Consider the following 21,101-nt stretch of genomic DNA (forward strand, 5'->3'; position numbering starts at 1 on the left):
GCTCCAACTAGCGCTCAGAACAGGGGTGTCAAACTGGATTTCTTTGAGGGCCGTATCAGCATTGTAGTTCTCCTCCATGGGCCGGGGGGGGGGGCTAGACGGGACGGCACCCTGCCAGCCAAAACGGGGCAAGGAGAGGTCTGTGCACCTCACTTTTGCCCTCCATGGCTTCCTGCAACACTCTTCCGTTTTTGGGGCCCTTTTCAGACCGTTTATGGCCGAAAGAGTGCGGCAGAAGCAGGTGGTCACGGAGGTTGAAAATGAGGCACGGGAGGAAGGTAGGCGGGTATACGCGGCCTGTTTTAACTGCCAGGAGGATCCAGCCCACGGGCCTTGAGTTTGACACCCCTGGCTTAGAAAGGGGTCTCGATAGGTGAACCTTTTCTGCAAAAAAATGGAAGCTCCTTTTCCCCCCTTTTTTACCTTGGTGGCAAGAGATCAAACTTCCTGGTTTGAAGGCAGGGATGGAGACTCAATGGCTACCAGCTAGAGGTGTCCTTGAAACTGCATCTCTCCATCCTGTCTTGGAGAATCAGAATCAGAATAGAAGCTGGAAGGGAGCTTGGAGGTCTTCTAGTCCAGCCCGCTGCTCAAGCAGGAGATCCTGTACTATTTCAGACAAGTAGCTGTCCAGTCTCTTCTTAAAAACCTCCAGGGATGGAGCACCCACAACTTCTGGTGGCAAGTTGTTCCACTGGTTAATTGTTCTGTCAGGAAGTTTCTTCTTGGTTCTAAATTGCTTCTCTCCTTGATGAGTTTCCACCCATTGCTTCTTGTCCTGCCCTCAGGTGCTTCAGAGAATAGCTTGACTCCCTCTTCTTTGGGGCAGCCCCTGAGACGTTGGAAGACTGCTATCATATCACCCTTAGTCCTTCTTTTCATTAAACTAGACATACCCAGTTCCTGCAACCATTTTTCATATGTTTTATCCTCCAGTTGCATAGAATAGAACCACGTACTATTCCAGGGATGCGGGGTGGGGGTGGGGTGGGGTGGGGGTGGGGTGGGGTGGGGAGAGGGAACCAGGCCACCCATAAATCTCCAGAAACGTTGGTGTTGATTTTTAGTGGCACTCACTCACTCACTTGCGTTTGGTACCTGTAAAAATGAGCAGGGAGTCCTAGGAGAGAAGGGCGGTGTGTGTGTGTGTCTGTGTGTGTTTGGGCTGTGCTCCGAAAGCAATTAGAGCAGGACAAATGAATTGTTCTTACACATCAAAGGCTGCGACTTTTTCTGCCGGCAGGGCCAGGAAAAGGCCTGTTAATGCAAAGTGGCAGGAATAGGGAGGGAGGGAGGGAGGGGAAAGATGGGGGGGGCAGGAACTGTTGAGAAAACACGCAGGACTTGAGCGGGGGGGGGGGAGGGCCCTTGTGTTGGCTTGCTGGCTTGATGTGATCTAATTTGATGGTCCAGGAAAGAGAGAGAGAGAGAGAGAGAGAGAAATAAAAAATGAAAGAGAGAGATACAGAGAGAGAGAGAAATAGAAAGAAAGCAATAGAGAAACAGAGAGAGAGAGAGAGAAACAGAAAGAATGAAAGAGAAACAGAGAAATAGCTAAATAATAGATAGATAGATAGATAGATAGATAGATAGATAGATAGATAGATAGATAGATAGATAGAAACAGAGATAGAGAAAAACAGAAAGAATGAAAGAAACAGAAAAATAGCTAAATAGTAGAAAGATAGATGGATAGATACAGAGAGAGAGAAATAGAAAGAATGAAAGAGAAGCAGAGACAAATAGCTAAATAGTAGAAAGAAAGATAGATAGATAGATAGATAGATAGATAGATAGATAGATAGATAGATAGATAGATAGATAGATAGAAACAGAGAGATAGAGGAGAGAGAGAGAGAGAGGTCGGGAACGTTGCTGGGAGAAACAAACTTTTCCAAAATGCTTCTCTTCCCATTGGAGGGGGGGGGGGTGTTCTTTGCACTGGAGGGGGGTGTCGTTCCCCTACGGCAGGAGTCTCCAACCTTAGCAACTTTAAGACTTGTGGACTTCCACAAGCCTTAAAGTTGTTAAGGTTGGAGACCCCTGCCCTACGGAAGAGCTGGGCCTTGTCCGCCTTTCCGGGGTGGTCTCTGAGGTTGTGGCTTTTCTTGCAGACGTTTCGTGATCCCACTCGGTGACGTCATCAGTGCTGGAAGGGAATGCGGGAGGAGGAGGAGGACCGTGGGGTCCTTGGTGCTCTCTGAGCTTGGTGGTTTTCTTGTAGACGTTTCATTAGCCAAACTAAGTAACATTATTAGTGGTAGAAGGGAGTGGGCGAGGAAGAGGAGGAGGAGGAGAAGAAGAAGGAGGAGGAGAAGAAGACATTGGGGGTCCTTGGTGCTCTCTGAGCTTGGTTGTTTCTTTGCAGACATTTCTTGGCCCAACTAGGTAACATCATCAGTGCTAGAAGGGAATGAGGGGGGAGGAGGAAGGAGGAGGAAGAAGGAGAAGAGAAGACTGTGGGGTCCTTTAGTGCTCTCTGAGCTTGGTTATTTCTTTGCAGATGTTTCGGAACCCAACTAGGTAACATCATCAGTGCTAGAAGGGAATGGGGTTTGGAGAGAGGAGGAGGAGCAAGAAGACGAGGAGGAGGAGGAGGACTGTGGGGTCCTTGGCGTTCTCTGAGCTTGGTGCTTTTCTTGCAGGCGTTTCTTGGCCCAAGGAGGGAACGTCATCAGTGCTCAAAGGGGAGGAGGAGGAGGACTGTGGGGTCCTTGGCGTTCTCTGAGCTGGCTTGTTTTCTTGCAGATGTTTCATTACCTGACTAGGTTACGTCATCTGTTCTAGTGATGCCTACACTGACGACGTTCCCTAGTTTGGGTCACCCAAAGGTCTGCAAGAAAACCAACCAGCTCAGGGAGACCCCTCAAAATGGAGATTCCCCCCCTTGCATGGCCCAGACAGGCCCCTCCCTCCTCCTCCTCCACAGCCCCCTGGCCAGGAGGGGCTGCTTCTTCCGGCCATTTTGGACCAGACGTCCGGTACTCTGCCCATGCCCAGCCTCAGCCCGGAAGGCCTGGCTCCGTATCCCCCCGGAAGTCCCGAAAAGTGACCAGGCCTGAAGGGGGCAGAGGAGGATGGGAAGGAGGCGGCTGCTGGGTTGGCACTCCCGGGCCCCACAGAGGCTCCCGGGGGCCATGCGCAAGAGCAGACCCTGGGCAGAGCGGGCAGAGGGCGCCCCCTGCAGGAGCCCCAGGGAGGAGAGAGGGTGGGGGGGGTTGTGTGCTCTGGTGTGTGTGTGGAAGCTCCTCTTCCTCCTCCTCTTCCTCCTCCTCCTGTTCCTCCTGTTCCTCCCCTCTTCTTCCTCCTCCCTCTCTCTCCTCTTCCTCCCTCCTCCTCCTTTCCTCCTCCCCTCCTCTTTCTCCCCTCTTCTTCCTCTCCTCCTCCTCCTGTTCCTCTCCTCTTCCTCCTTCCCACCTCTTCCTCCCCTCTTCCTCCCCTTTCTCTTCTCCTCCTCCTCTTCCTCCCCTCCTCTTCCTCCTTCCCTCCTCTTCCTTCCCTCTTCTTCCTCTTCTCCTCCTCCTGCTCCTCCTCTCCTCTTCCTCCTTCCCTCCTCTTCCTCCCCTCTCCTCTTCCTCTCCTCTTCCTCCCCTCTCTCTTCTCCTCCTCCTCTTCCTCCCCTCCTCTTCCTCCTTCCCTCCTCTTCCTCCCCTCTTCTTCCTCTTCTCCTACTCCTGCTCCTCCTCTCCTCTTCCTCCTTCCCTTCTCTTCCTCCCCTCTTCATCTCCTACTCCTGTTTCTCTCCTCTTCCTCCTCTTCTTCCCTCCTCTTCCTTTCCTCCTTCTCTTCCTCCCCTCTTCCTCCTCTTCTCTTCTTCCTCCCCTCTTCTTCCTCTCCTCCTCCTCTCCTCCTCCTCCCTCTTCTTCCTCCTCCTGTTCCTTCCCTCTTCTTACTCCCCTCTTCTTCCTCTTCTCTTCCTGTTCCTTCCCTCCTCTTCCTCACCGTTTCTTCCTCTTTTCCTGTTCCTTCCTCTTCTCCTGTTCCTTCCCTCTTCTTCCTCCCCTCTTCTCCTCCTCCTGTTCCTCCTCTCCTCTTCCTCCTCCTTCCCTCCTCTTTCTCCCTTCTTCCTCCTCCTCTCCTCTTCCTTCCTCCTTCCCTCCTCTTTCTCCCCTCCTTCCTCCTCCTCTCTTCTTCCTCCCTCCTCCTCCTTTCCTCTTCCTCCCCTCTTCTTCCTCTTCTCCTCCTCCTGTTCCTCTTCTCCTCTTCTTCCTCCTTCCCTCCTCTTCCTCCCTTCTTCTTCCTCTTCTCCTCCTGTTCCTTCTCTTTCTCCTTTCTTCCTCCCTCCCTCCTCCTTTCCTCCTCCTCCTCCTCCCCCCTCCTCGGTGGAATTCCCACCATTGTGACCTTAGGGCTTGAACTTTGGGCTCACGTGACCTGCCTGTAAGCTGACCTCCGGAGGAGGGGAGGGCTGTTGGTCCCCCCCCCTTGTGTCCCGGCAGAGCAAGCGAGGTATCCCTGCATGCCACAGGGCAGGGGCAGTGAGCCAAGCCGTGGCCCCCTTCACCCCTCATGGCTGCCCCCCAGCCAGCGCGGCGGAGCCCAGAATGGAGACATGGGAAGGTAAGGGTGGGGAGCGGGGTTAGGCGAAGGGGGCCCGGGTCTGCCCTTTGCAGAGAGCTTTGAGGAGGGGGCAGGCGAGTCCCCTCCATGCCTAAAAGTGCTTCTCTATTGTTTGTCGGCTTCCCAGATGGCCCCCCAAGAGGAGGGGGAGTATTTTGAGGAGGGGGCGGTGGTTTTTTCCCCCTTTGCGAATGTTTTCTCTGCCCCCCTCCCTTCTCTTTGACACTTTGGGGAAAAGTGGCTTTGCATTCAGTTGTGTGTGTGTGTTTCTCTGGCTTTGCGGCGGTCCCTCCCTTGGGGGTTCCTCATCTGTCCATACAAGCCCCCTTTGGCGTCATTGCAAACAGGGAACTTCTCAGACCCGGAGGGGTGGGGGGGTGGGGAAAGCCCCCAACTCCCCTAGGAAGGCATGGATCAAATCCCAGGCTAGTAGTAGTTTCTCAGTCCTAGTTGGGGGGGGAGAAAGAGGAGGGGGCGACCTTAATTGCTTTTGTTTGTCCTGAGCCCCTCTGGAGGCTTCCGGCTGCCTCTGAGCTTCCTCGGGCCCCCCTCTCTCCCCCCCACCCTCTTTTTTATTTTGGCTTTCTTCTTTTCGCCCAGCCCAAAGAAGCCCCCTCCTCGCATTTCTCCTCTCTCGCTGGGCCTTCCGTCCTGTTGGAAAGGAACAGGGAGGGCAGGGTAGTAGGCCGTCCCCCAAATGGGCCCAAAGGAGGGTTGGTGCTTTTGCCCAGCCCCCTTCCCACTCACCCCCAGGCCCCCGAGATCAAAGCCAGCCAGAGAAAGTGGGAGGGAAGAAGGAGAGGGAAAGAGAGAGAGAAGAAAAAGAGAGAGAAAAAAGAAAGAAAAAAAAAAAGAAAGGGAAAGAAAGAGAGAAAGAGGGAAAGAGAGAGGAAAAAAGAAATAAAAAGAGAGAGAAAGGGAAAAAAAGAAAGAAAAAAAGAAAGGGAAAGAAAGAGAGAGAGAAAGAGAAAGAGGAAAAAAGAAAAAAAAGAAAGAAAGAGAAGGAAAGAGAGAGGAAAAAAGAAAAAAGAGAAAGAAAGAAAAAGAGAGAGAGGGAGAGGAAAAAGGAAAGAAAAAAGAGGGAAAGGGAAATAAATAAATAAAAAAGAGAAAGAGAGAGAGAAAGAAAGGAAAGAAAAAGAAAAAGAAAGAGAGTTGGAGGAACTGAAGTGTGAACATTTTGAAGTTGCCCATGGGATTTTTGGTCCAGCTACCCAGGCTGGGTGGATGGGATGGCAAACTGTTACTTTTTTGGGGGGTGAGGGGGCCAAGCACCAGAGGTCCTCTTCCCCCTCCTGTGGCATGATGCCTGGCGCCCCCCACCCCAAAAGCCTCTGCAAAATGGGGCCTGTCCCATCAGCTGCCCTATAGCCGAAGGGGATTCTCCTCCACCCACCCCCTTGTCCGCTTCAGGTCTGTGGCTTGTGCTCCCATCCTTTCCCCAGCCAGGGATGCCATGAGGAGGGGAGGGCAGGGGAAGAGAGCAGGATTCCTCTTGGGAAGCATGTGGCGCCTCGGAGGCTTTAATTGACCCAGCTAAGCTGAGGAATAGTTTAATGATAATTAATGCTTGGTAATGATTTCATCTGGGTCTTTCTAAAGGATAAGGAGAAGTTTGCAAAAGAATTGACTTCAAGAGACCTGCCAGTAAGGGTCGGTTCCTTCCTTCCTTCCTTCCTTCCTTCCTCCCTTCCTCCCTCCCTCCCTCCCTCCCTCCCTCCCTCCCTCCCTCCCTCTCATTCCTTCCTCCCTTCCTCTCATTTCTCTCCTACCTTCCTTTCTTCCTTCCTACCTTCCTCTCATTCCTTCCTCTCATTCTTATCTCCTGCCTCCATCCATCCCTCCCTTTCTTCATCTTCCTCTCATTCCTCCTACCTCCCTTTCTTCTTTCCTTCCTTCTTCTCATTCCTGTCTCCTTCCTCCCTCTCTCTCCTTCCTTCCTTCCATTCCCACCTTCCCTTCCTTTCTACCTCTCATTCCTTCCTTCCTCTCATTCTTATCTTCTCCCTCCCTCCCTGCCTTCCTCTCCTTCCTTCCTCTTCCTCTCATTCCTATCCTCCCTCCCTTTCTCCTTTCCTTCCTCCCATTCCTTCCTTCCTCTCATTCCTGTCTCCTTCCACTCTCTCCTTCCTTTCTTCCATTCCCACCTTTCCTTCCTTCCTTCCTTCCTTCCTTCCTTCCTTCCTTCCTTCCTTCCTCTCATTCTTATCTCCCTCCCTCCCTCCAGCTCCTTCCTTCCTTCCTCTTCCTCTCATTCTTATCTCCTCCCACCATCTCTTTCCTTCCTATCCCTTACTGCCTTCCTTCCTTTCATTTCTCTCCTGTCTTCCTGTCTTCCTGCCTTCATCTTTCTCTCATTCCTATCTCTTCCGTCCTTCCTTCCTTTCATTCATTCATTTCCACCTTCCCTTCCTTCCTCTCATTCTTATCTCCTCCCTCCCTCTCTTCCTCTCTCTCTCTTTCTCCTTTCTTCCTTCCTTCCCCTCCTTCCCCAAAGCTAGAAATGGGAGACTGAGCCCCGTTCCCATGGAAGCTGTGGGTGGGTGGGTGCTTTTCCACCCAAATGGTGGGGGGCTTGCCAAGCCTCCAGGCTCTCTCCCAAACAATGCCTCCAATTGTTGGGCCCTCGAGTTTTCAATATTGTTCTGGTTTGTGCAGTCACAGAGCTGCCAATGGGAGGTTTTCGGCCAGGGGCGACTGCCTGGCCGCAGCCCCCCCCCTTCCCACTCCTCTAGCATGGTCCTTCCCCCCCCTCCTTCCTCTCCCCAGCCAGGATTGGTGGCTTGGATGGGGAGGGGGCTGGAAAACTCAACACCCACCCAGGGGTCCCCCTTAATCTCTTTTCTCTGCTCATCAGATAACTAAAGACCGAGATAATAAGGCCTCTAAAATCTGTACAGTAACTCCTCCGCTTGAGGTCCTGGCCAGGAGGAGGAGGGGGGAGCCTGGGTGGACCCTCGTGATCCAACATTTCTCCCCCCCCCCCCCCCCCCCCCCCCGTGTTTATACCACTACAACAGACCCCTTGCCTGTAAATACTTTTGGTCTCCACGATGTAAAGAAGATGTGGAGACTCTAGAAAGAGAAGAGCAACAAAGAGGATGAGGGGACTGGAGGCTAAAACATATGAAGAACGGTTGCAGGAACTGGGTATGTCTAGTTTGATGAAAAGAAGGACTAGGGGAGACACATAGAAGTCTTCCAGTATCTCAGGGTTTGCCCCAAAGAGGAGGGGGTCAAGCCACTCTCCAAAACACCCGAGGGTAGAACAAGAAGCAATGGGTGGAGACTAATCAAGGAGAGAAGCAACCTAGAACTGAGGAGGAATTTCCTGACAGAGAGAACAATTAATCAGTGGAACAACTTGCCTCCAGAAGTTGTGAATGTCCCAACACTGGAAGTCTTTAAGAACAATAAGTTGGATAGCCATTTGTCTGAAGTGGTGGAAGGCTACCTGCCTAAGCAGAGGGTTGGACTAGAAGACCTCCAAGGTCCCTTCCAACTCTGTTATTCTACTCTATTCCATTCCATATTCTATTCTATTCTATGCAACTGGAGGGTAAAACATACAAAGAACGGTTGCAGGAACTGGGTATTTCTAGTTGAATGAAAAGAAGGACCAGGGGAGACAGGATACCAGTCTTCCAGTATCTCAGGGGTTGCCCCAAAGAAGAGGGAGTCAAGCTATTCTCCAAAGCACCTGAGGCGAGGACAAGAAGCAATGTGTGGAAACTAATCAAGCAAAGAAGCAACTTAGAACTAAGGAGGAATTTCCTGACAGAACAATTCATCAGAATTAATCAACTTTCCTCCAGAAGTTGTGAATGCTCCAACTCTGGAAGTCTTTAAGAAGATGTTGGAGAACCATTTGTCTGAAGTGGTGTAGGGTTTCCTGCCTAAGCAGGGGGTTGGACTAGAAGACCCCCAAGGTCCCTTCCAACTCTGTTATTCTAATCTAAATACCTATTTCTTATGGGCTTCTTCATACCCCTGGAAAATAAACCTCTCCAGCCCTTCAGTTGAATGAAAAAAAACTTCATTTTAACCCCACTGCAGGGCACAATGTGGGCCATTTTCTGCCCACTGCCCCTGCCCCAGATGGGATCCTCCTTTTTTAAAAGTTTTATTTATCTTTCTTTTCTTTGATATACGTAAGTGCTTAGTGAACAGTGTATTGTCCCGCTCAATTCACTTTATGAACCATACTAATAACAATAGTAATACTATTCTGGTATACAGTGGTTATAGGGCTCAGGGGCTAAGACGCTGAGATGGTCGATCAGAAAGGTTGGAAGTTCGGCGGTTCGCATCCCTAGCACTGCGTAACGGAGTGAGCTCCCGTGACTTGTCCCAGCTTCTGCCAACCGAGCAGTTTGAAAGCACGTAAAATATGCAAGTAGAAAAATAGGAGCCACATTTGGTGGGAAGGGAACAGCGTTCTGTGCGCCTTCGGCATTGAGTCACGCCAGCCACATGACCACGGAGACGTCTTTGGACAGCGCTGGCTCTTCAGCTTTGAAACGGAGATGAGCACCTCCCCCTAGAGTCAGGAACAACTAGCACCTATTGTGTGGATGCCCACTAATGGGGGCTGCCATGATGGATCTGAAGTGACAGGGGCTCTTTAATATTACATTTATAAGCTGCTCAGAAGGTTTCACTTCCATTTTTAATGCTTGCTTTTTCCTCTCACACTTGGAGTCTGGTGCTACAGATGCATTTCCGTCCAAACAATCAGATAGCTCAGTGATGGCAAACCTTTTCGGCACTGAGTGCGCAAACCGGAATACGCATGCATTTGTGCGCGCCACAGGGCCAGAACCCAAACACCAGCTGGCCAGCACCGGCATGCCTGTTTTTTGGCCATTTTCAGGCTGTTTTGGGGCTGTTTTTGAACCGTTTTTTGGCCCTGAAAACTGCCCAGAAATGGCTTGAAAACAGCCTGGAAAAGCTACAAAACAGCTCCAAAAATAGTCTGTTTTTTGGCCATTTTCAGGTCATCTTTTGGGCTGTTTTTGGACCATTTTTTGGCCCTGGAAATGGCCCAGAAATGGCTTGAAAACATCCTGGAAAAGCGTAGAAAACAGCTCTAAAAATGACATTTTTTGGCCATTTTCAGGCTGTTTTGGGGCTGTTTTGGGGGCTGTTTTGGACTCTGAAAACAGCCCAGAAATGGCTTGAAAACAGCCTGGAAAGGTGTAGAAAACAGCTCCAAAAATGGCCTGTATTTTGGCCATTTTCAGGCCGGTTTTTGGGCTGTCTTTTGGCCCTGCAAATTGCCTAAAATGGCTTGAAAACAGCCTAGAAAAGCGTAGAAAGCAGCTCCAAAAGTAGTCTGTTTTTTGGCCATTTTCAGGTCGTCTTTTTGGCTGTTTTTGGACCATTTTTTGGCCCTGAAAATGGCCTAAAAGTGGTTTTAAAACAGCCTGGAAAAGCATAGAAAACAGCTCCAAAAATGGCCTGTTTTGGGGGCGTTTTTCAGGACATTTTCCAGTGCTCCAGTGCCCGCAAAGACCAGCTGGTGATGGTACATGTGCCCACAGAGAGGACTCTGCGTGCCACCTCTGCCATGCGTGCCACAGATTCGCCATCATGGATATACCTTGTAGTCTAAGTAGATTTGCAAAACAAGGGGATAAAGGAAGATTCCTGCACTTTATGATTGATCTCATAGTTGCTGTGAAATTGTGTGAAGGCATCAATGCAGGGCATGTTCTCTCAGCTTGCAGGCCTTGGATTCATGGAATGGGTTTACCCACAATGTCAATATTGCAGAAAATGCACGGCCTCCTGCTACATAACTAAGCTCCCATTTCGTGCTGAATGAGTTACATTATCAATGCGTCTTAAATAGAAAACTTATCTTCAGATAGATTTTTTTTTAACTCTAAAAGCATTTTGTTAAAATAAATTTGATTTAAAAAATCAAAAAAGTCTAATTTAATTTTTTTTAAATCCACATTTTTTTTTAAAGTTGATTTTTTTATCCACCCTGGTTTTGGGGAGCGGGTTTTAAACCCAGGCCCTTTGGCAGAATGTTGGGGTCGTGGTAGCCCCGTCCGCCCAGCCAGCTTCCCACCTCAAGCAGGGTCAGCCAAGGATGCAGGATAATGAGGGCAGGGCCTCAGCGGGTTGAGTTCCTCGCTCTGGGCACCGTGCATGCACCAAGTTGGGGTTTTGACATCTCCGTCTCAGCCGTGATTAGCCGATGCCCACTGGGGTTGGCAAAGCCGTGGCTTGGCCTCATTATGTCCGAGCCAGGATGGGAAACCTTGGCTTAGTGGAAAACGACAGCTCTGCTTTTGGGGAAAATAAGGTGCTTTGCTTTTCTCTCTCTCTCTCTCTCTCTCTCTCTCTCTCTCTCTCTCTCTCTCTCTCTCTCTCTCTCTCTCTCTCCCTCCCTCTCTCTCCCTCTCTCTCCCTCTCTCTCCCTCTCCCTCCCTCCCTCTCTCCCTCTCTCTCTCTCTCTCTCTCTCTGTATTTGTATCTCTCTCCTATTTATCTTTTTCTCTGTTTCTCTCTTCTTCTTTCTCTATCTCTCTGTTTCTCTCTGTGTGTGTGTCTGTCTGTCTATCTATGTATCTGTTTCTCTGTCATTCTTTCTTTATCTCTCTGTTTCTATCTATCTATCTATCTGTGTGTTTCTCTATTGCTCTTTCTATTTCTATCTGTTTCTCTCTCATTTTTTCTTTATCTCTCTGTTTCTCTCTATTTCTCTCTCTCTCTCTCTCTCTCTCTCTCTCTCTCCCACCTCAGAGAGAGAGAGAGAGAGGGAGGGAGAGAGGGAGAGATGTATTTATAAGAGATAGGTAGGTAAGTTGGATGGATGGATGGATGGAAAGATAGATATGTATTTAAGAGAGGTAGGTAGATAGGTAGATAGGACAGGTGGGTAGATGGATGGATGGACAGAGAGATATGGAGAGAGAGACAGAGGTATTGATATAGATAGAATATATGGGATAGAATTAAGATCACGTGAAGGGTTAATACCACTTTATAATGCCTTGGTAAGGCCACACTTGAAATCCTGCATTCAGTTTTGGTCACCACAATGTAGAAAAGATGTGGAGACTCTAGAAAGAGTGCAGAGAAGAGCAACAAAGATGATTAGGGGACTGGAGACTAAAACATGAAGAACGGTTGCAGGAACTGGGTATGTCTAGTTTAATGAAAAGAAGGACTAGGGGAGACATGATAGAAGTCTTCCAATATCTCAGGGGATGCCACAAAGAAGAGGGGGTCAACTTATTTTCCAAAGCACCTGAGGGTGGAACAAGAAGCAATGGGTGGAAACTAATCAAGGAGAGAAGCAACTTAGAACTGAGGAGAAATTTCCTGACAGTGAGAACAATTAATCAGTGGAACAGAAGTTGCCTCCAGAAGTTGTGAATGCCCCAACACTGGAAGTCTTTAAGAAGATGTTGGATAGCCATCTGTCTGAAACGGTATAGGGTTTCCTGCCTAGGCAGGGGGTTGGACTAGAAGACCTCCAAGGTCCCTTCCAACTCTGCTATTGTATTATTGTATTACATGCATTTAGATAGATGAACCAAGGTGCTTCCAATGTCGTAACTCCTACATAGCGGGAGGGAGGGATGATACCCAAGAACCCCTTTGAAAGGACCTCTTGTCTCTTTTTCTCCTCCCTCCCTCCCTCCCTCCCTCTCCCTCCCCACCAGCCTGTCACCCTCCTCCCCTTCCTCCCGCAGATGACCGGGTGGAACAGCGCACCTGCCTGATCTGTGGGGACCGAGCCACGGGCCTCCACTACGGCATCATCTCCTGCGAGGGCTGCAAGGGCTTCTTCAAGCGCAGCATCTGCAACCGGCGGGTCTACCGATGCAGCCGGGACAGGAACTGCGTCATGTCTCGCAAGCAGCGCAACCGGTGCCAATACTGCCGACTCCTCAAGTGCCTCCAGATGGGGATGAACCGGAAAGGTGCCGATCAGTCGGGCCGCAAGCGGGGAAGGGTGGTGGAGGTTGGGGATTGGGTGTGGAGGCGTCTCCTCGATCCTCCTTGAACCAGTAGGACCTCATAGGTGAACGTTAAAATTAAAGGCACTTATCAAAATGGAGCTCGCTCAGTGGCTGAAATACACCAAGTAAATGAGATGAAGAGTGTGGAAGAGAGAAAAGAGGTAAAGGGAAGAAGAGAGGGCATGGGGGGGGAAGAGGAGAGAAAGAAGGAGTGGAAAGAGGAGAGAATGTGGAAGAGAGGAGAGAGGTAAAGGAAAGAAGAGAGGGATAGGAGAGAGGGCAGGGGGGGGAAGAGCAGGAGAGAAAGAAGGAGTGGAAAGAGGAGAGAGTGGAAGAGGAGAGGTAAGGGAAGAAGAGAGGGATAGGAGAGAGGGCATGGGGGAAGAGGAGAAGAGAAAGAAGTAGTGGAGAGAGGAGAGGTAAAGGGAAGAAGAGAGGGGGAGGAGGGAGGGGGAGGAAGAGAAGGAGAGAAAGGAGTGGAAAGGAGAGAGTGTAGAAGAGAGGAGAGAGGTAAAGGGGAGGGATAGGAGGGGGACAGGAAAGGAGTGGAAAGGAGAGAATGTGGAAGAGAGGAGAAAGTAAAGGGAAGAAGAGAGGGATAGGAGAGAGGGCATGGGGGGAGGAAGAGGAGAAGAGAAAGAAGTAGTGGAGAGAGGAGAGAGGTAAAGGGAAGAAGAGAGGGTTAGGAGGGAGGGGGAGGAAGAGGAGAGAAAGGAGTGGAAAGAGGAGAGAGGAGAAGGAGAGAAGAAGGGGAAGGAGAGAAGAGAAAGATGACAGAGAAAGAGCTGTCTGCCATCAACTTCTTGCTCTAGAACAACTGTGGCAATCACCTCTGTGGGAAGATGGCTGCCTTAGTCTGGATGGCCAATGAGGGAATAGCACGAGCCCTTAGACTTATATGCCACGTCACACTTCTTTGCAGCCCTCTCTAAGCGGTTGACAGAGTCAGCCTCTTGACCCCAACAATCCGGGTCCTCATTTGACCCCCTTGTAAGGACGGAAGGTTGAGTTAAGCAGGTCAGGATTGAACTGCTGGCAGTCGGCAGAACTGTCCTGCAATACTGCATTCTAACCACTGTGTCACTACGGCTTCCTTCTTGTCTTCCCTCCCTCCCTCCTTCCTTCCTTCCTTTGCAATAGACTCCTATAGTTTTTCACGGTGTTTTCCAGCCCTTTCTAAGAAGTGGGAAGGGAAGGTAGAGGTAAAGAGAGAGAGAGGAGAGAGGGAAATAGAAGGAGAGGAGAAGTAGCAGAGAAAGAAGGGAGTGGAAAGAGGAGAAGGAGAGAGGAAGGGGAAGTAGAGAAGAGAAGGATGACAGAGGGAAGAAAGGAGGTAGGGAGAAGGAGGAGGAGAGAGGGAGAAGAAAGGGATGGATAAGGTACAAATACGGCATATGGAGAGCAGAAGAGCCAATAATCGTTTTTGGGGGTTGATGGTAAGACAAATTGATGTAAATATCTAAAAATATAAAATAATGTTGGTTATGTAACAGTAGACATGTGGTTATTTGTTATGAAAATGAAAAAAAAACTTTATTAAAAGAAAAGAACTAGTACGACTGGGGAGGGGGGGTCACAGGGTAGCACTGTTGCAGTATTTGAGGTCCTAAAGAGGAGGGGGTCAACTTATTCTCCAAAGCACCAGAAGGCAGGACGAGAAAGAATGGATGGAAACTAATTAAGGAGAGAAGCAACCTGGGATTAAGGAGAAACTTTCTGACAGTGAGGACAATGAACCAGTGGAACAGCTTGCCACCAGAAGTTGTGGGTGCTTCATCACTGGAGGCATTTAAGAAGAGACTAGTTACTTATCTGAAATGTTATAGGTTCTCCTGCTTGAGCAGGGGGCTGGACTAGAAGACCTCCAAGGTCCCTTCCAACTTCCTCCCTCCCTCCCTCCTCGAAAGGTTCTCCTACTTGAGCAGGAGGCTCCAAGGTCCCTTCGAACTTTTTCCTTCCTTCCTTCCTTCCTTCCTTCCTTCCTTCCTCCTTCCTTCCTTCCTTCCTGAAAGGTACTCCTACTTGAGCAGGGGGCTGGACCAGAAGACCTCCAAGGTCCCTTCCAACTATCCTTCCTTCCTTCCTTCCTTCCTTCCTTCCTTCCTTCCTTCCTTCCTTCCTTCCTGAAAGGTTCTCCTGCTTGAACAGGGGGCTGGACTAGAAGACCTCCAAGGTCCCTTCCATGTTGATTCCCTTCCATTCTAACTGTAATTCTATTCCATTCCCTTCTGCATTCTATTTTATTCTATTTCAGCTAACCTTTTTCTCCTTGCATGCCTATACCCATACCCATAATGCAATGTGCCCTGCCCCCCCCCCTGCACACATGTGCGACCCCTGTGCTCTCCACACACATGTGCATGACACACACACACATGAGCTCTGTTTTGGGCCTAGCAGGCCTCCCTGACGCCTCCTGGGACCAAAAATGAACTGCGACCACCCCCCCACCCATGCTACCCCCACCCCCCTAGCATGCACATGCAACGCCCCCTGCATGTGTGCACATCTCCCACATGTGCGGCAGAGACCTAAAAATCAGGTGGCTGGCGGGAGGCATGTGCGCATGCATGATGGAGCTAAACTCGCCAACAGCTTTCATGCCTGCAGAGGGGGCTCCCTAATCCATAGTTTCTCCATTCCGGTTCCATTCCATTCTAATTGCAATTCCATTCCATTCTGCATTCTGTTCTGTTCTATTCCCTATTCTATTCTACTCTATTCTATTCTCTATTCATTCCATGTTCTATTCTCTATTCTATTCTCTATTCATTCCATATTCTATTCTCTATTCTATTCTCTATTCATTCCATATTCTATTCTATTCTATTCTCTATTCATTCCATGTTCTGTTCTCTATACTATTCTCTATTCATTCTATGTTCTGTTCTATTCTATTCTCTATTCATTCCATGTTCTATTCTGTTCTATTCTCTATTCATTCCATATTCTATTCTATTCTATTCTATTCTCTATTCATTCCATATTCTATTCTGTTCTACATTCTCTATTCATTCCATATTTTATTCTATTTATTCATTCCATATTCTATTCTACATTCTCTATTCATTCCATATTCTATTCTATTATATCCTCTATTCATTCCATGTTCTATTCTATTTTATTCTAATTATTTTCCCTTTTCTATTATGTTCTTTTCTGTTCTATTCATTCCAATCCTATCCTATTATTCCAATTCCCAATTCTAAACTATTCATTACTGGAGGGTCTTGTTCTTGAGCAAGGGGGGTTGGACTAGAAGACCTCCAAGGTCCCTCCCCACTCCATGCTGGAGTGAGAGAGAAAGAGGAGAGAGATAGAAAGAGAGACAGAAAGAGGAACAGACAGAAAGGAAAGCAAGAGAGACAAAAGAGAGAGGCAAAAAGAGACAGAAAGAAAGAGAGAGAAAGGAAGGAAGGCAAGAAAGAAAGGAAAGCGAGAGAGAGGCAAAGGAGAGTGGCAAAAAGACGGAAAGAGAGAATAAAAGAGAATAAAGAGAGAGAAAGAAAGAGGAAAGACAGAAAGAGAAAGAAAAAGACAGAAAGGAAAGCGAGAGAGAGACGAAAGAGAGGCAAAAAGACGGAAAGAGATAGAAAGAGAGGAAAGAGAGAGAAAGAAAAAAGAGGAAAGACAGAAAGAGAGACAGAAATGAAAGCGAGAGAGATGAAAGAGAGAGGCAAAAAGACAGAAAGAGATAGAAAGAGAGAAAGAAAGAAAGAAAGAGGAAAGGGACAGAAAGGAAAGAGAGAGGCAAAAAGAGAGAAAGAGAGATAGAAAGAGAGGAGAGAGAGAAAGAAAGAGGAAAGAGAGATAGAAAGCACCTGAAAGGAAAGTGAGAGAGAGAGGAAAGAGACAAAAAGACAGAAAGAGAGAGGAAAGAAAGAGAGACAGACAAAGAGACAGAGTAAAGAGAGACAAAAAGAACAGAAAGACAGAAAGAGAGAGAGGGAGAGGAAAGAGACAGAAAGATGGAAAGAGAGAGAGAAAGAGGAAAGAGACAGAGGGGAAAGAAAGGCAGAAAGAGGAAAGAGGAAAGAAAGACAGAAAGAGAGGAAAGAAAGAGGAAAGAGAGACTGAAGGAGAGGGTGGGATCATGGTTTACCCCTATCTAAGCAACCTTCCCGTTCTCCTGGGATGGTGAAACTTACTTTAGAGAAGATTCAGAAGCTGCTGTCCAGGTTCTGGGCGGGGTCTTCAGGCGCCAGCTGCTCCTTTAAAGAAGCTGTTTTCTTCCCTGCATCTGGTGGGCACTTGGAGCCTGGCTTCCCATCTGCTTCGCAGCACCCCAAGAGCGGGAGAAACAAAAGTTTTCCCAGGGGGGCAGCAGCTGGTCTGGTGTGTGGCCACCAGAGGGAGCCTGAAGGTCTTTGACCAGCTGTGGCCAGCGATGCCACATGCAACCCAAGAGTCTACAAAAAGCTTCTCGCATTTTGTGGCTGCAGACACACACACACACACACACACACACACACACACACACACACACACACACACACCAACATTCACAAGGAAGAGCTCCCTATTTTTCCCTGCCCAGCAGGGCGGTTAAGGACCCTGTTGTCTAGGGAGAAGAAAAAGTTGTACAGATCCATCTCTCTGCTGATCAGGCTGGGCCCAGGGAGTGTGTGACCTTTTCTCTCTTCTCAAACCACAGCTGGCACGGGCTTACGGGCTCCATTAAGGTTGTAAGTCGAGGACTACTTGAAACACAGAGGTCCCCTTCTCCTGAAGAACCCTGAGGAGCACAAAACGTGTCCTGTAGCGCCTCCTCCTGGTCAGGAGATCACATAGCAATAGCTCATAGATTTATATGCCGCTTCACAATGCTTCACAGCCCTCTCTGGTTTACAGTCAGACTCTTCCTTTCCCCCGCCCCCCAAATAAAACCAAACCAATCTGGGTCTCATTTTACCCACCTCAGAAGGATGCAAGGCCAAGTCAACCTTGAATCGGTCAGGATCAAACTACTGGCAGTGGGCAGAGTTAGCCTGCCATACTGCATCCTAACCATTGCACCACCACGGTAGGTAGGTAGATATAGATGATACATAGATGTTAGATGAATGGATAAGAAAGGAAAGATAAGATACATAGATTAGATAGATAGATAGATAGATAGATAGATAGATAGATAGATAGATAGATAGATAGATAGATAGATAGATAGATAGATAGATAGATAGATAGATAGATAGATAGATAGATGATAGATAGATAGATAGAACGATAGATAGATAGATAGATAGATAGATAGATAGATAGATAGATAGATAGATAGATAGATAGATAGATGATAGATAGATGAGAGAGGTAGGTAGGTAGGTAGGTAGATAGAAGGAGAGATAGAGATAGATGAGAGAGAGGTAGGTAGGTAGGTAGGTAGGTAGGTAGGTAGATAGATAGATAGATAGATAGATAGATAGATAGATAGATAGATAGATAGATAGATAGATAGATAGATAGATAATAGGATTGATCGAGATAGAGAGATAGATTAGAGAGAGGTAGGTAGGTGGATGGATGGATGGGTGGATAGATGGATAGATGGATGGATAGATAATAGGATTGATAGAGATAGAGAGATAGATGAGAGAGGTAGGTAGGTAGGTAGGTAGGTAGGTAGGTAGGTAGGTAGGTAGATAGATAGATAGATAGATAGATAGATAGATAGATAGATAGATAGATAGATAGATAATAGGATTGAGAGATAGATAGATGAGAGGGAGGGAGATGGATGGATGGATGGATGGATAGATAGATAGATAATAGGATTGATAGAGATAGAGATAGATAGATGATAGATAAATAGAGAGGTAGGTAGACAGATAGATAGACTTATATACCGCTTCACAGTTCTTTACAGCCCTTCTTAAGCTGTTTATAGAGTCAGCCTATTGATCCCAACAATCTAGGTCCTCAGTTGACCAACCTTGGAAGGACAAGTCAATCTTGAACTGGTGGGAATTGAACCTCTGGCAGTCGGCGGAGTTAGCCCTGCGATCCTGCATTCTCACTGCTGCGCCACCAACGGCTCTATGACCTCTACGGTCAAGGGGAGGCAGCCTTGAGGCCTTGGGCACGAGGGCCACACCAATGTAGAAGCCAATAGAGGGCTCTCTAAATATAAGAGCCGAGAGGAAAAAACGCTTGGCTTCTAACAGATGGTTAGCTGGGATTGAATGGGGCATGGGAGATATGTAGCCATAATAACATTCCTTCTCGAAGAGTCAAGGTCATTTTGTCCCTGCACCTGGACTGATGTGGATGGGAGGAATCTTTCTTTGTGACAGGGGCCCATTGCGCCATGTGACGGACATGTGGGCTCTGGGGCAGGATCTTGAACTTTCAACCAGCTGGGGAAAACCAGGAAGCTTTCAGATTTGGCGTTTTCCCAGATGTTTTGCCAACATGGCTTCTTTAATAAATCTGAATTTATTAGTCCTGGCTTAGCTTCCTTTTCCTTCCCTGCCAGCCATCCGTGAAGACGGCATGCCCGGGGGCAGGAACAAGAGCATTGGGCCTGTCCAGGTGAGCACTTCTACCTTGCAGGGGAGGGGGGAGGCTTTTCTGCCGCCGCCAAATTCCCACCTCCCCCCCCCACCTCGCCAGAGGGTGGGTTTTGAGCCTCTTCCGCTGGTTGAGCCATAAACCCAAACCGTCCGATCCAAGCGCTCCGCCTAACTCTCCTCTCCCTATCTTGGGAGCAGATCTCCGAGGAAGAGATTGAGCGGATCATGTCCGGCCAGGAGTTTGAAGGGGAGGCCAACCTCTCCTGGTGTAACAATGGCGACAGCGACAACAGCTCCCCGGGAAACGGGGTGTCGGAAAGCAACCAGCCGTCCCCGGTGTCGACTCCATCTTCGAGGTGGGACTTCGGCGGGGAGAGCGGCCAAGGTCTTGGGGAGGTAGAGGGGGGCATTCAGATGGGTCGGGGGTCTCTTTCCCCTCCCTTCTCTCTCTCAGCCCTGCCTTGCCTCTTCCAGTAGGTCCGTGGAGATGAACGGGTTTACAGTTCTCAGGGATCAATACATGGGCACCCCGGTGTCCGCCCCTTACCAGTATTTGCCGCACCTTCTCAGCTGCCCGACTCACACGGCCCTGCTGCCCCCCCAGCCCCGCAGCCTCGACTCCCAGGCCCACGGGCTCCTCATCAGCCAGCTGGTCTCTGCAGAGGACCTGGAGCCCTTGGGCACCCCGATGCTGATTGAAGACGGGTGAGTGGTGGCTTCTCTTCCTTCCTCTTCCTCCTCTTGGCGCTTGTTCTGCCCTGAGCTTCCCGAGAGCCTGAAGCAAAACTCCTTGTCCCGACAAAAAAACTCTTTTTATTAATTCGCTGTGAATTCTGCTCATTCACCTCCAGCAAAGTCCTTCAAGGGAGGATTTACAGTCACAGAGCTTATCTGGCTTGGAGAGCTGCCAGGCTGAGATCTACAGAACTTGGCAAGGAGTTTCGGAGAGTCACGAACCAATGAAGCGAACTAATTGTCTCCTGCAAACTCCACTCCCCTTTTGCTCCTCTTTTGTTTCCTCTGGGAGGGGCCATTCACTGTCCACCTGTGGCCTTCCTCCCAAGTCGACCCCTGTTCTTTAGCTGCTCCCTTCCTCTGGCAACTCTGCGCATGCACACACTGGGAACAGGCTCCAACTGTTGTTCTGCCTCACTGATGTCTAACTCTGAAGGCAGCTGATAACTGAGATTAGATTAGATTAGATAAGTTTATTTATAGGCCGCCCTTTTCCCTGAGGGGACTCAGGGCGGCTTACAACTTATGGGGAAGGGGAATACACACAATGACGTATAAAGACAATACATAATTAAAAATAGAAACAACATTCATCATTCGGGTGGGGGCGGATTATAATCTTTAACCCCAGGCCTGACGGGAGTCTGAGTCTCTTGAGAGTGGGCGGCATACAAACCCAATAAATGATGATGATGATGAATGATAACTGGCATATGGCCCTGGCCCCCTCTCTGCCTCCGACACAGAGCCCTCCTCTGAGCCTTCCCCAGACTCCAGGACTGGCCCATCTTCCTCCCCAACCTCCTCACTGTCCGAATCTGCTGCCAGCTCCAACGGCCACTGGAGGGCCACAACAGCACTGAAGTCAGTCACTTAAATATGATTAAATCTATTAAATTAGCATCGCAGGCCTGACTGGCAATAGAAAACTCAGGATCATAATGGTTGGAAACAATGGGAAGAGGCCTTCATCCTGCAATGGATAGACAACGGCTAAAATTATGATTATATTAAACAGACAATATGAGCCAGCCATGTGCTGCCGTGACCAAAAAAGCTAATATAATTCCACGCTGCATTAACAGAGGGAGAGAACCAAGCAGAAATTTTCTGACAGTAAGAATAATAAACCAGTGGAACAAGTTCCCTCCAAAAGTTGTGGGTGCTGCAACATTGAAGGTTTTTAGAATTAGAATAATAATAGATCTGCTAACTACAGCTAGAATAGCATTTGCCCAATGCTGGAAACAAAATAATACCCCCTCGGACGAATTAGTGATAAGAAAAACTTTGGATTGTGCAGAGATGGACAAAT

At 48.7% G+C, this 21,101-nt stretch overlaps 1 protein-coding gene across 3 annotated transcripts in view; it reads left to right on the forward strand.

The window, feature by feature from the left end:
• Positions 1-21,101, forward strand: part of NR6A1 (nuclear receptor subfamily 6 group A member 1) — a 77,076-nt gene that overhangs the window by 39,966 nt on the left and 16,009 nt on the right. For 2 of the 3 annotated variants that reach the window (XM_032233719.1, XM_032233721.1), the window contains exons 4-7: positions 12,243-12,503; positions 19,015-19,070; positions 19,250-19,407; positions 19,526-19,756. In XM_032233719.1, coding sequence (XP_032089610.1) covers positions 12,243-12,503; positions 19,015-19,070; positions 19,250-19,407; positions 19,526-19,756 — 706 coding nt within the window. The remainder of the gene's footprint in view (positions 1-12,242; positions 12,504-19,014; positions 19,071-19,249; positions 19,408-19,525; positions 19,757-21,101) is intronic. The other variant, XM_032233720.1, reaches the window with a different exon arrangement.

This window comes from Thamnophis elegans, chromosome 16 (assembly GCF_009769535.1).
Source record: "Thamnophis elegans isolate rThaEle1 chromosome 16, rThaEle1.pri, whole genome shotgun sequence".
Classification (NCBI taxonomy): Eukaryota; Metazoa; Chordata; class Lepidosauria; order Squamata; family Colubridae; genus Thamnophis; species Thamnophis elegans.